The following is a 14587-nucleotide window of genomic DNA, read 5'->3' as shown; positions in this document are numbered from 1 at the left end:
CTCCTTGGCGAGGGCGAGGGAGATCTTGACCTCGGCCTCTGAGGGGAGAATGGAACGTAGGAGTCCTGAAGCTCTCCCTCCGATTCAGAGTCCACATGCACAATCTGTAGGCTGTCTGCTGGTACAAAGAGGTGACTGGTGAGAAGGACTCTGGGCTCGAGCGGCACCGTCCGGGAGGGAGCAGGTATAGACGGAGTCGGGGTCTTCACCGGCTCAAGAACAGGCGATGTCGACGGTACTGGCCTCGACTCAGGCGGAGGCACTGAGACCGTGCTTGGGGGCCCCTTACGGTGGCTCTTAGTGGGCGGCGAGGACGAATGAGCCCGCTTCTTGTCCCGGTCGGAGCGTTTTTCCCCTCTTTTCTTGGGGGCTTTGGGGGTATCCGCTTCCCCAGAAGCTCCAGAGCCACCAGGCTGGCTGAGAACCCTCTCGTAGAGGGCGGCCTTGAGTGTCCAATCCCAGTTCTTGAGGGCTTGGGCGGACATGGCCTTGCAGTGGGCACAACTGCCCTGGATGTGTGCCTCACCTAAGCAGAGGACACACTTGTCGTGGCCATCGGCCCTGGGGATTTTAACCCCGCACTTGGTGCATTGCTTGAAAGAGGCCATGGTAAGAGAAGTCCGTTACCAGTCCAAAGTCAAGCCGTAACTCAGAAAGTCGTCCGTCCAAGGGAAAGTCCGAAAGAATGGTCAAGTGAAAGTCCTGAAGGTCAAATGCCAGAGATTCTAAGAGAAGAGCAAGCAAATGCTAGCGAAGTTCCTCGAGCTGCTTAGCACGGCGGAATGAAGGAACTGAAGGAGAGCGGGCCACCAGGGGCCTTATATATGGGTGGGCGGAGCTACCGTCAAAAAGTTGCAGAAAGATACATTACTTTCTGCCTAGAGATTCTAGAAGTTTCCGAGGATTGCTGCGCAGGCGCAGAATAAACCCATTTGTGTGATTCGCAGAGACCACAAAGAAGACCACGAAGAAGAAATACTCAGAGTCTCTCAGTTCTACTTACAAAACTTTACTATAGAGTATATATAGCACTATACACAAGACAACAACTGTTAAACCAACCAATCACTGATCAATAATAACTCACACTGACTATATGTCACACCCATTTATACATATTGTCCATGGCATGATACAGAGAGTGATTGGCAAGTAGTAGGAGCTTCATGCCAGGGACAGCTGACAAGAGAAGAATCTATTGTATATTCCAGTACTAAACAGGTGTGACCATTGCAAGATATCAGGGTTTTAATTGCTGTTTTTATGCTTGATGTTGTGTTTTTAATATGTTATACTGTTTAATATTGTCTTAAGGGGGGGAGGGATAAAGTGTTTTTAATTGTTATATTTTATATTTTACTGTTGTCAACCGCCCGGATTGGTTTGCCATAGGGCGGTATATAAATAATAATAATAATAATAATAATAATAATAATAATAATAATAATAATTATTATTATTATTATTATTATTATTATTATTATGATCTTGCAAGGTGACAGTGGGAAACCTAAGCTTCTTTAAGAAGAAAGGTGCACTGTAGCATTCAATCGTTTATCAACTGAAGCAACATAATAGCAAGAGCCTAATCACTAATTACAAAAGTGAAAGTGCACTTGTTTTTAAGTGTAATTAATTGTAGGAATGGAAGATGAGAAAAAAGGTCTGAAAAGGGTTGGGTCTAATTTTACAGTATGAAGTTCCCATTTTTCCTCCTTTCACCTGACAGAAACTGTTCGAGAGACACAACAGGCCCCAGCCTTATTTCCTCCTTTTTGCAAGATTAATTATTTAATACCCTATTAATTGAAAAATGCACTTGAATTTCAGAAGCATTTATTTCACTCTGCATATCATTTTGTCTAGAAAGCACTGATTAAGCTGTTCATCAAAAGTGAGCAGACAAGGTCATCTAGGTTGTACCTCTTCAGTTATTCATTATCTTATCCACAGTAGTAATTAACAATGGAAATATTTCCATCAATCAGAACCTTTCTGATATTCCAAGCTAATGAACAGTCAGATGACTCTCTACATTTTTGTTTTGTTTTACTCATGTCACACACACTGTGGTCTAAATATATGAGGTAGAATTTATTTAAGGTGGAAATGGTTTTGTGTATAAAGAAAACCCAAAAGAACAGATTTGCTGTAGTCTAGGAACATATTTATTCAGCTACGTGCATTGCTATGTCAAAAGATTTCCTGCAGTTATTAATTGGCTTCTTAGATGAAAAATGTAATGCTCTGGGTTGAAAATAAAATATTATAGCATATGTATATCATTTGAATAATCAATGTATTCAATGTATGCAGCATATCGTTTATTTAAACATGATATATTACTTTTTAAAATTTGTGTCATTTTCCTTGCCTTACAACTACAACTCAGCAAATTTATATTGTCAATTAGGTAATTTGTACAAGAAAAGCAGAGGAAAATGTTTCATGAAACAAGATGAATAGCATGGAAATAGGGCAAAGTCATTACTATCTTCTTCTTATCTCTTATTCCCGAATATAAAAACTGGGAAAATACTAACACTTATAAATACTTTCAGTTACTTTGTGTTCATTTAGAAAATGCTCTTCTGTTTCTATCACTTGTAAAAAAAATTTCACTAAATCCTAAACGCATGAGCCAAGTTTCCCATGTTTGAGATTAGCAACCAATTTATGTTTGTAAACTTGTCAATGTCTATCCAAAGCTAAATGTGACTGTTCAATACAGCTTATACCCAGGTAAGAGGATACAGGACCTAGTCAGTCCTTTGATTCATCCCACTCCCCTAGTTAAGTTGACTGAGAATAAGCTTGTGAAGGACAATTTACACATGGCTCATTTAGTAGATGGGATTCTGATGTAGGCATACACAACTCTCTGGAGCCTTAAAAATGCTAAACAAAGGTCAGAGGGGATCTAAAGGATTGGGTGAGCTGTCGTCTAGGGCAATTGTCCCATGGAGGCTTACTATGGCTAAAACATGGCTAAATCATTCCCAAAGCACACAGGTGTGATAGCCAATTGCACTTGCCTCCCATAATTTAATCGTCATTGAGGTGCCTCACTCCTCTCCTGTCATCAAAGTGTTTGCAGAGCAGCCATTTCTCCAATAACGGAATTTCCTGTTGTTGAAAAATGGCTGCTTCATGAACGCTTTGATGATGGGAGAGGAGCAGGACGCCTCAATGATGATTAAATCATGGGAGGCACCTGAGCGCTTTGGGAATTTTTTAGCCACAGTAAGCCTCCGTGTGATAATCGTCTAGGAGAGGGCAGAAATAGGATAGAGACATATTCTGTAGACTTGAGCCCAAAACATGATGCATAAATAATCCAATTTGAGATCACTTTAATTGCCCTGGCTCGGTGTTAAAAGAATCCTGGGAATTGAGTTTATTGTGGCACCAAAGTTCTCTGACAGAGGAAGCTAAATGTCTCACAAAGCTACAGTTCCCAGAATCCCCTAGCAATGAGCCAGAGCAGTTAAAGCCGTGTCAAAAAGAATTATTTCTGCAGTGTGTTTTGGATGTTAGACCTTATACTTTTCACCAAAAGATGGCAGGTCCTGAATTCAGCCTACTGTATCTACAGAACATATGTATTAGAGTTGAATTGAATATAAATAGGCAATTCTACCACTGTAGTGAGTGCCAGTGTAGTGTAGTTTAGTGGTTTGAGTGTTAAACTATGACTCTAGAGACCAGGGTCTGATTGACACTGGGTAACGTTGACTAAGTCACATGCTCTCAGCCTCAGGGGAAGGCAATAACAAACCTCCTCTGAAGAAATCTTACCAAGAAAACCCCATGATAGGGATCACCTTAGGGTCACCAGATGTCGGAAAGGACTTGAAGGCACACAACAATAACAATGAAGAATGTAGATAGGATTCTTGTGTAAATGCCTCTCTAGGAATGTTTCTTTTGCTCTCACAAAGATCACCCCTTCCCTTGACTGGGCACACTGTAATTATAATTACCTATGGCACCTATATCAAAGGCCCCTTCACACTTACCATGGTTCAATCTTCTGGATTCGTAGCATTTGTAGTGTAGGTAGTGGTATATTGAATTCTTGGTTCAGAGACCTCTAGTCCCTCTTAACAAAGTACAAATTCCAAGATTCCATAGGATACAGCCATGTCAATTAAAGCAAAATCATAGAGCCATAATCCTGAATTGTGACAGGGCCCAAGAGTTTGCAACATGGAAAGTTCCTGTTCAGTATCCCAGCTATTCCATTCCCCACCCAAACCTAGGCAGTCAACATCTTGTAGCCTGATCACACTCAAACCTCACTTCTGTTTCAAGTGGATTTCCCTCCCAAAAAGATTTTGCTTCATACTCTGATATTCTCCCAAACTTGCCAATACCTCTCTCTTTTAAGAGGATGGGGCCATGTTTGCCACGTAAGCAATAGCATTCACATCTGAATTTTGGGAATACAATAAACAATGCAGTGGCATACCGTTGCTTTATACATATTATCAATGGAATGTTTTTCCCTTAAACAATGCTTCCAAAACCTGTAAAAGTTATCATTGTCAGCAACTCATTTGAGCCCTGTAGCCAATGTTGGCTGTATGGCAGAGTAAGCTGGCAAATTCAGAAACGTGGTTCCAATTCCCAGTAGAGATAACAGCAGCTGGATGTCTTCCAGGAACTGAAGAAATGCAGGAACCTCCGGGGACACACAGCAACCGATGCCAGGCTTCAGCTGATAAACGACCAGACAAGCCAAGTCTCCCGAAGTGCTTTATTTACAGTGCTATAATACAGATCTCTCAAACGAATATCAAACTCCCACTACAACCCACAAGCAATTACTGGAAACCCCTGAGTTTATATAGCCTTCAGACCATGTGGTCTCCCAAACTCAGTGAGTTCCTGTGTTACATCCAAAAGTGTTCCCCTTTGCAATCCAGCCAGGTATTTCATCAGCCAGGCACAACTGCACACAGGCACCAAAGTGTCCTTAAGGCTATGAGCATCAGCTGTGCTTGATCAGCCCTGTCCTTCCCAGTCTAGATGCTCATGGTCAGCCACACACACACATCTAAGCATTTCCCAGTGTGCTGACTTTAACCCTTGAAAACCCGACAATTATATCATGATTATTATATCACAGAAGGAGAAGTGAGGTGGACAGGTAGTCCCTTAAAAGTAAATTCATGACTCTGGACAAAATCTGAAACACAGCTTGCAGCATACTGTCGTATTTGCTATGCTGATTCATCAGAATGTTTGGGGTAGTTTTTTTACATTTCAGGTACTCAATCTTATTCTTATTTTATTTTAATGTTTTAATACAAATTCCATGAAACTGGGGAGTGATACACAGAGGAACTTACATGTATTTAATTTAATTAGTGTTTCATTTATACGCAAGTTTTACCACAACCGTGGCATGCCTTCAAGCTATGAAGTTTTTCATTCCAGGCTGCATCACTGCTAAAACGTCCTCCAAACATCCCTAAAAGGGAAAGGAAGCACCTGTGTCTGAAAGCAAGGCACATTTCCTGAATCGCTATGAAAATGTGGGTCCCTCAGCATCCCTGAATCGTCTCACGGGGAGCAGATTTCCTATGAATGCAAACTTTGCATTCAGAGGAATTCCGCTCCCCAGGAACGATTCAGGGATGCTAAGAGGGAGCCACATTTCTTTGGCAATTAAGGCAGCGTGCCTGGCTTTCAGACACAGGAGCTTCTTTCCCCTTTTAGGGACATTTGGAGGACGCTTTAGCAGCAGTGCAGCCAGGTATGAAAATCTTCTATGTCAAGAGTAACAGCTTTCAAGTGAGTTTCAAAGAACTCTGCAAACTCACTCAATCAGAGAAATAATGTGTTCAGGTCTAAATCAGTGTAGCAACTCTTACCAGGAGGCATTTCAGGTGGCAGGTAGTGGGGCTCCTGAGCACTAACATGAACCCAGTCAAAGTCATCGTATGGGTCTTGATGGTAATCACAGGGTCCTGGACCATCATCAAATGTGCAACCTCCTAAAAGAAAGAAAGGGAGGGGAAAATAAATTATCCCTTCAAAATATAGATTGTGTCACTGAATGCATATTTACATCCCATGGACTGAGATCTGCTGGAGTGGTCTATCTTTGTGTCCCACCAGTGAGAGTAACAATATGTTCCACCAATGAAAACTGCCACCCCGCTATATGCAATACATTGCTGTCCAGTTTGCTGTCAGCTACCTCCTGCAGTTGGCATTAGGACTTTAAAAATCACCTTTCTTTCTCTCACACACACATTGCCTGTCCTGGGTGTGGGAGAAGTGCTCCTTCAGAATCCAGCTGCTAGCATTACTCTCTAGAGCACCACTACATTGATGTCATGATCAGGTTAGTTACACAGGAGAACCGATGAAACCACAAGTATCAAGGGAAGCAAAACTAGCAGCAGCAATGCCACTACTTGCATGAGACCTGGGACTCAAGAGGCAAACATGAAGTACAATTCCAGATCTAGCCTGGATTGGATATTCCTAGACCCCCAACTATTCACCTGCTCTGTTTCAGGTCAACCAAGAGGCAAGGGCTAGACTAGTTGGATATTCACAAGGCAGACTCCATGGAGAGAGAGAAAGCAAAGTTGTGCAAGTATTCAGAGGAATCAGCCACACAAGCTCTGGTCTATTTTGTACCCAATCCCCAAATAAATTTTAGTCCCTAGTCTGCAACACAAGAGGACATGAAAACATCTCCAACATCCACACTATGATTGGAATGGCTACTGGAATATCTGCAGAACAACCATAGCTGAGAAGCTACTAGCCACACAGTGGCAACTGCCCCCGACTCCATCATCTTGATTCACATAAATGTGCCACTGGAGCTTATTCAGGTGAAGAGGGCTAATAAGGCATGCATATGATTTTATCCAGAAGGTTCTTTTAAGGTAATGAATAGTACCACCATGTTCTCACAGTTCATTCAAAACATTTTCTGATTTCCCATGCCTTGGTGTTTTTTTTTAAATTGCAATAATTCCATCTATTACCATTATTTCCTTACCATAGCTCTGCTGGAAACAAATTCCCTCAACTCTGTGCCAGAAATCACAAGCCCAAGCCACTCAAGCCCAAGAGGAATGTAACTTACTATTTATTTAGCTGAAGGAGTATATGAAATAGTGAAGGATATAAATTGAGTTAGAATTAAGGATAAAGACTAAAGGTACCACAGCCTACTCCATTCTTAGAAGTGAATTAAAATTGGCATTCAGAAAATGTAAAGAGAAATATAGAATGAAATATACTAATATTTTCATTAATAAAATCTTCACTTAGTGCTCTTGGTTTATTAAAATCAACCTATCACCAAGAGAGAGGGGGGGAGAGAGAGGGCACAAAGCTAAATGCTAATTACCAAGGTTGTAGAAATGGGTGTGATATCTTGATAGAATCTCCACTGTCAAGGCAACATGAATTTCAAGGACAACTCTAAGAACAGCCCAAAAAAAAAAAAGGGGGGGGGAAGCGACCTGGATGGGATGGGAGACAAAAATCATTGGTTTCAATTTTTAACTCTATTTCATTTTTAAATCTTTTACTACAAGAATTATTGAAGAAGTAAAACTTCCAGAAAACTAGTAGTTCTTGAGGTAAAAGAAGAAAAAACTGAGTACCAGAATAAAAAGAGAACTTACAATCCACCTACTCCTGCCCCAAGCATTATTCACTTCAGCAATATACAGTTGGACCTCCTTATCCACGGCTTCTTTATCCACACCTTCAACCATCCAGTGATTGAAAATATTCAAATATATAAATAAATTCGAAAAAGCAAACTTTGATTTTGCCATTTTCTATAAGAGACACCATTTTTACTGTGCCACTGCATTTAACGGGACTTAAGCATCCACATATTTTGGTATCCATGGGGGTCCTGGAACCAAACCCCAGGGGATAGCAAAGGTCCACTGTAATTTAGAGTGGGAAGATGTTGTTTTCTTGCTGTCATTGTTAAACAATGACAGTTCTGAGCAGGCCGGCCCAGCGTCATCAGGGGCTGGCCTGAAGACAGAGTGCCCTCCCTCCATAACTGTCATCTTTCGGCCGTTGAGAGAGAGCAGGCGGCCCGGCGTCATCAGGGGCTGGCCTGAAGACAGAGTGCCCTCCCTCCATAACTGTCATCTTTCGGCCGTTGAGGAGAGAGCAGGCCGGCCCGGCGTCATCAGGGCTGGCCTGAAGACAGAGTGCCCTCCCTCCATAACTGTCATCTTTCGGCCGTGAGGGAGAGAGCAGGCCGGCACGTCATCAGGGGCTGGCCTGAAGACAGAGTGCCCTCCCTCCATAACTGTCATCTTTCGGCCGTTGAGGGAGAGAGCAGGCAGGCCGCCCAGCGTCATCAGGGGCGGCCTGAAGCGATGCCCTCCCTCCATAACTGTCATCTTTCGGCCGTGAGAGAGAGCAGGCCGGCCCGCGTCATCAGGGGCTGGCCTGAAGACAGAGTGCCCCCTCCATAACTGTCATCTTTCGGCCGTTGAGGGAGAGAGCAGGCCGGCCCGCGTCATCAGGGGCTGGCCTGAAGACAGAGTGCCCTCCCTCCATAACTGTCATCTTTCGGCCGTTGAGGGAGAGAGCAGGCCGGCCCAGCGTCATCAGGGGCTGGCCTGAAGACAGAGTGCCCTCCCTCCATAACTGTCATTTTCGGCCGTTGAGGAGAGAGCAGGCCGGCCCGGCGTCATCAGGGGCTGGCCTGAAGACAGAGTGCCCTCCCTCCATAACGTCATCTTTCGGCCGTGAGGGAAGAGAGCAGGCCGGCCCAGCGTCATCAGGGGCTGGCCTGAAGACAGAGTGCCCTCCCTCCATAACTGTCATCTTTCGGCCGTTGAGGGAGAGAGCAGGCCGGCCCAGCGTCATCAGGGGCTGGCCTGAAGATACAGTGTATAATTGTAGATTTTTCTTGTACTGTTATATAATTTTCTTGTACACCGCTATGATCTATTTGGAATAGCTGTTTTATAAATAAACATATTATTATTATTATTAGTTCTGAATGCTTGCTAGTCTACTTCCAATCGCCAAGATACGCACCATGAGTATCTGATCTTCCTCCTGTGCACCCTAACATAGAGCTTGCTCAAGATGCACATCAACTGTTGGGATGAAAATCAGATGGAATATATGGTACGATACTTCTTCTGGAAAAGAAGAGCAGGCTACTGGAAAGCAAGGTACAGCTCCTCTACTCCTCCCTTCCTCCAGGCACTGGAGCATGATGGAAGTGTTGCATAAGCCATACTTTCTCCCCAAAAGTGAGATGTAATCAGTTTTGACAACAGAGGGCCTGAACAGACAGGCCAAAATAAAGCTGCTTCGGGTCCCTTTGGAGGTATGCTGTTTAAATGCTGCATGCATCCTAAGAGGCCAGAAGCCACGCCAAAGCCACGCCAAAGCCACGCTCTAGTCCTAAGAACTAGAGTGCAACTTTGGTGCAGTTTCTGGTCTCTTAAGATGTGTGTGTCGTTTAAACAGCATACCTCCAAAGGGACCCGGAGCAGCTTTTTTTTGGCCTGTCTGTTCAGGCCCAGAATCAAGGTGATCAGAAAAATAAGGCTTCTTCCGAAAGACATGAGGTATTCCACTCAGTCAAGAGGAGAATGACAGTGAACCAGGAAGGAACTTCTGGGTGTACCTAGACATGTGGCTGCTACCATTTACTCTGTGCATTTTTTCCTTATTAGATTTTCTCTGGTAAGAAAAAAAGATGCAAGAAACAATGGGGGGAAAACACGGGGGAGCTAACCTCCCACAAACTTCCACAAGAGACAAAGAATGATTACAAAATAACAGGCCTATCAAGGAGCACTTAGTGGTAGAACACATGGGTTGCATGTTAGAATGAAATAAAGGGAACCACCTCTAAAAGCCAGGGTCTCTTCAGTTAAAAAGCGCAAGCCAGAACATAAAGGTAAAGGTCTCTGACACTGGAGAGGCCTATACCCAGCCAGAAATGAAGTGCTGGCCAGGTGGGAAAATAGTCTGATTTTGTAGGCATCTTCCTATGTTACTAAGACCACAAATTCCTCACAGGGGCAACAGATGTCAGCCATGTTATGAACTTTGCAGCAGCTGTTACTGCAACCTATACTCAGAAATCCTTGGCTTTTCTGCTTAGCTTTGAAAATGAAAGGCAAGATCAGGAACGATAATCTGTGATAATCTCAAAGAAAATGGCTGGCTGTGATCATGCACTGTGCCTACTGATATCAAGAGCCATTTATAACCCACTGCCACAAGACAAGAATCAAATTTTTAAGACTACAAAAGAATGTGCTCCCAGGAAAGTATTACCACAATTGATTTGTTCACTTCACATTTCTGACCATCCAATATATACATGCTCTTAAAAGAATTTTTAAGAACTGATTAGCCATGTATTTCACAGAACATCCTTCAACAGGCTACTATCTTAAAGTCTGAAAAACGCCAAATTGTTATGAAACATTTCTGGTTGTTATTTTTTAAATTACTAGGAAGCAGTAACAAACTACACCCCTTTTTGAAAAGCAAAAATGTTCTATTAAAATGCACTGCCAACAATCTGAGCATTCAGTAGTAATATGCGTAATCTGAATTGTTTTATACCTGGAGTAAAAAGTAGATGCTCTTTAAGATTTAAACATTCATTTCCATATCATATAAATAATAAAAAGAAATATAAGAAAAGCACATCCTGTCACTATCTTGTAAAGTACACAAAAAGAATTTCAAAACTGTCTATATGAAAATTTATTTGAAAAATTTTAAATAAAAAGAAATATTTTAAATTAACCAATTATACTATTCGTATAAAATGCTATAAATGCTGGCCTTGAAGCCTTACTAAAAAATGTAAAAGAAACCTTTAAAATGCTGTTAAGAAAGATAAAAGCCACACTGTCCAAGTGTTCATACAATACACTCTTCATCAATCTGACAAATATGTCAGTTTCATATGATGCATAATTACACAGCTAGTTCACCAAAAGACCAGCATCAAGATTTTTGTTGGTGCTGCTTTATTTCTACCAGGTTCAATGGGAGACTTAGGTCCCACAATGCCTTGTAGTCAATTACACATACTATAAAGTCCCAAATTCATAATCCTGGCCATCATCAGTCAATATTCAGATAGCAAGTGATGGGAAAGACCTTAGCCTGGGATTCAGGTGGAAGAGACAATACCAGGCTTGACAGATCAGTGTGACTCAAAATAGCTTTCTGTGTTCACATTAGGGTTGTCAGGCTAGATACGAGATGGGGCTCCTGTAGCTATACCTCAGCAAAACCTGGAGAAGAAGGAGATACCACAATATTATGTCAACTTATACAAAGCTACCTGTCTTCTTTTACATTCCTCTTCCAACATGGGTCTTGCCTCCCTAGTGGAGAGAAGGGAAGGAGTGAACATGGAGCAAGCACCCAAGTTTGTTCTTGTCACTAAAACTTTCATGCAGAATCTCTTGAGGATTCATATTTCAGGAGTCCCATCCCATATCCAACCTGGATACCCTAGTTTGTGCTTATATCTGCTTCATATCTACATGCTGATATTTATTAAGTAAAAACACTGTGAAAAATATCTACATTAAATGAAGTACAAAATTTGCACCAATGCTTATTAGTTTACTGCAACACCAGCTTACTGCAGGGTTGGTATCCATTAGCTGGGTCAATAAAACAAGTAATGATCACTTCAGTGTTTTCCCATGTGGATCTGATTCTTTGCTGCAACACATAGCATAAGTGGAACTGACATTAACATTATTGTTAACAATACACCACGTGCAAAGAATATTATAATCAGCAACCCCAGAGCATCTGTCTAATCCAACAGTTCTCCATGTTTAGTCCTCAAGATATTTTGGACTTGCACACTTCATTCCAGTTCAGAAAAATGTGTTGGGTCAATGTCACACACCATCAGAAAGCCAAAGGTTATCCCTTACCTACAATTTTTGTCACAGTCACATGCTTTCTAAACACAATTAAAGCAATACTCAAGGAGCTCTAAAATGAGACTGAGATCTTGGGAGTAAGTAAGAATGTGACAAGCCTTTACCAGCCTGATCACTAATGTTTCATTCATATTTATTAGAAGGGTTGAAAACATTGGTATGCATATCTAAGCTCAGGATGTCAGGAATACCTGCAATTTTTCTCATCCTAAGTAAGAAAAGGGTGTCTTAACACACTGCAAAAATTCATTTTTACAAAAAAGCTAGCTGCCATGGGCTTTCTCTCATTTCTCCCCACAAAAAAAATCATAAACAGAATTTGTGCAAATAAATAAATAAAGTTTCCAAATGCCCCAACCCCAAATCAATCCAATCAAAAATGTGCTCAAATTCTCACAATCCTGCCCAGTGGGGAGAAAAGTTTTGAACTTCTACAGTCTTGTGTGCAAGAACAAGGTAAGTGACAATTTACACTCTTGTTCTAATGAAAACTAGATAAGTTCTGAGGGGGCTATATAGACCAATCATGCTGGTCTGCAGCAAAAGTCTTGTGGCATCTTAAATTTGAGCAAGTGATTCTTCATTGCATGAGCTGCTCTGACTCCAGTCCATCCACTTCTGTTCCTAATGTTTTGGCAATAAGTGGGGTGAAAAAAATCAATTAATTAGGAAAGTATGGGAAAAGATGTAAAGGAACTGGATGCTCTTTCATAGTTGATCAGCCTTTAGTATCTCTGACAATGCTGGGCTCTTTGCTAAAGCATTTGAAATAAGTTCTATTTCCACCTGAGTGAAGTCTTTTTATATATTAGTCATTTATGTATCACTTTAGATTGTCAAACAAAAACAAAGAGCAATGTTCTGGGCTGAGTTGATTGGTATGTCAGAGCAACTGTCAAGGATGGCAGACAGATTACAGAATGGAAAGAAGCAGGGAGGGGGCACAAACCAGGAAACATTAAAAGCATGTAAAAGTTACAATATTGTTCTTATCAAGAAACCTTTCTAATCAGCATCTGCCATAACAAGCCTCTATGTTCAACTCTCATCCTTTGCTAGATTACAATAAGACTATGACCATTTTACAGTCAAAACTTTCAATTTCTGTAGAAAAACTGATAATCAACCAGCACTATTCCTTTAAGCTATGTTATCCTGTTCATTGTCACAATAGGAAAGTGACAGATAGCTTTAACACACATGCCCTAAGGGCAACCATTACCCCTTTTAATGGCACAAGTGCCCTCAAGTATATAAATACTAAGTACCAATGGATCTCACATGAACTCATTTGGAAGATGAATGTTCCTAATCACTCTCTTTCATAGGACCTATTAATTTCAGAGGCCCATATTCTGATCAGTGGTAACTAATAACTTCAGAGTTTTACAATTCAGCTCTACAAAGCCAGCAAACCTGAGGAGACATATATTTTAACTAAATTTTCTAAACTACCATTCTGAATCTCCTTCCTTTTCAAATAATCAGCTATGGTGCAGCATCCCAAGTAAAATAAAAAGGTTTTTTTAAAAAAGCTATCCAAAACTAGTACCATTTGTATACTAATTACTTAAAATATTAGTATAAACCCATTAGAGATTTTTAAAAATGTATTTGTTCCAAATATGATGCATTCTACAATTAGGATATAAAGTTTAAGTACATTATCTTCAAATATGGTACCACTAACTGAATGTCCATCACAGTCCATAGTAATAGGGAAAGCAAAAGCAAAACAGATTATGGCCATGTTGGCAAACCTGTGGCACACATGCCCTCTCTGGCATGCAGCACCCTCCCCAAGGGCACCCAGAGGCTACGGAAAGTAGGGGCAGAGTGTGTGTGGCTGGGCAGGCTCCTTTCCAAGGCCCCGTTCTCCCACAGAAAACTGTGCCATGACAAGGAGGGGCCATGCATGGGTTTGTTTTCCCTCCCACAATACTGGCACACAAAGGTGCAGTGGCCATTTTGGTTGTGGGCATGCCATTACACCAGTCCAAGTCTTGGGGCATAGTTTCTTCTTCTCCAAATCCCCCTCCGCCAAGGCATAACCCAAAGGGGGTCATGTGACTTTGGGCCGCCTCTTGATTGGTGGGGTCTGGGATGTGCTGCTACTCCTTGGATTGCAGGGCTGTGGAGATGTGGCACCTGCTGAGCACAGTGATTTGGGGATAGAGGTGTCTTCTATTCCCCCCCCCCCCAAGCAAATCGGGAGCTGGTAAAAATCAGCCTTTTATGCTTTTATAATTGTGATTTTCATTAGAAATGTAAAATAAAATCTTACCATTGACTCAATTTTAATGTAGACATGCTGTCCTGACCTGGAAAGTCAGCCTATAGAGGATTCTGAAAATTCCCAAGAGAATTCTCACCTCCAGTGAAAGAATGAGGGACTAAGTGCTTTTCCTCTCATTTTACTTTCAATAATTTGCACAAACATTAGTTCTTGCAGAAATAGCATTCTCTCTCTCTCTCTCTCTCTCTCTCTCTCTCTTTCTCTCTCTCTCTCTCTCTGCAGTTAAAGCAGGGGATGGGGTACACACACACACAAACACACAAGACAAACTAAGCCAAATCTACTACCTTTTTAACAGTCCATGCAAGAACCTAGATAATGTTTATCACAGTTT

General features: G+C 41.6%; 1 protein-coding gene across 17 annotated transcripts in view; it reads right to left on the bottom strand.

Moving 5' to 3' along the window:
- The window catches only part of PTPRK (protein tyrosine phosphatase receptor type K), a 478138-nt gene that overhangs the window by 369086 nt on the left and 94465 nt on the right, over positions 1-14587 (bottom strand). For all 17 annotated transcript variants that reach the window (XM_042475146.1, XM_042475067.1, XM_042475316.1 and 14 more), the window contains one exon: positions 5880-6002. In XM_042475146.1, coding sequence (XP_042331080.1) covers positions 5880-6002 — 123 coding nt within the window. The remainder of the gene's footprint in view (positions 1-5879; positions 6003-14587) is intronic.

The sequence above is a fragment of the Sceloporus undulatus genome, chromosome 1 (genome assembly GCF_019175285.1).
Source record: "Sceloporus undulatus isolate JIND9_A2432 ecotype Alabama chromosome 1, SceUnd_v1.1, whole genome shotgun sequence".
Classification (NCBI taxonomy): domain Eukaryota; kingdom Metazoa; phylum Chordata; class Lepidosauria; order Squamata; family Phrynosomatidae; genus Sceloporus; species Sceloporus undulatus.
This window is presented reverse-complemented; position numbering and strand designations above follow the sequence as displayed.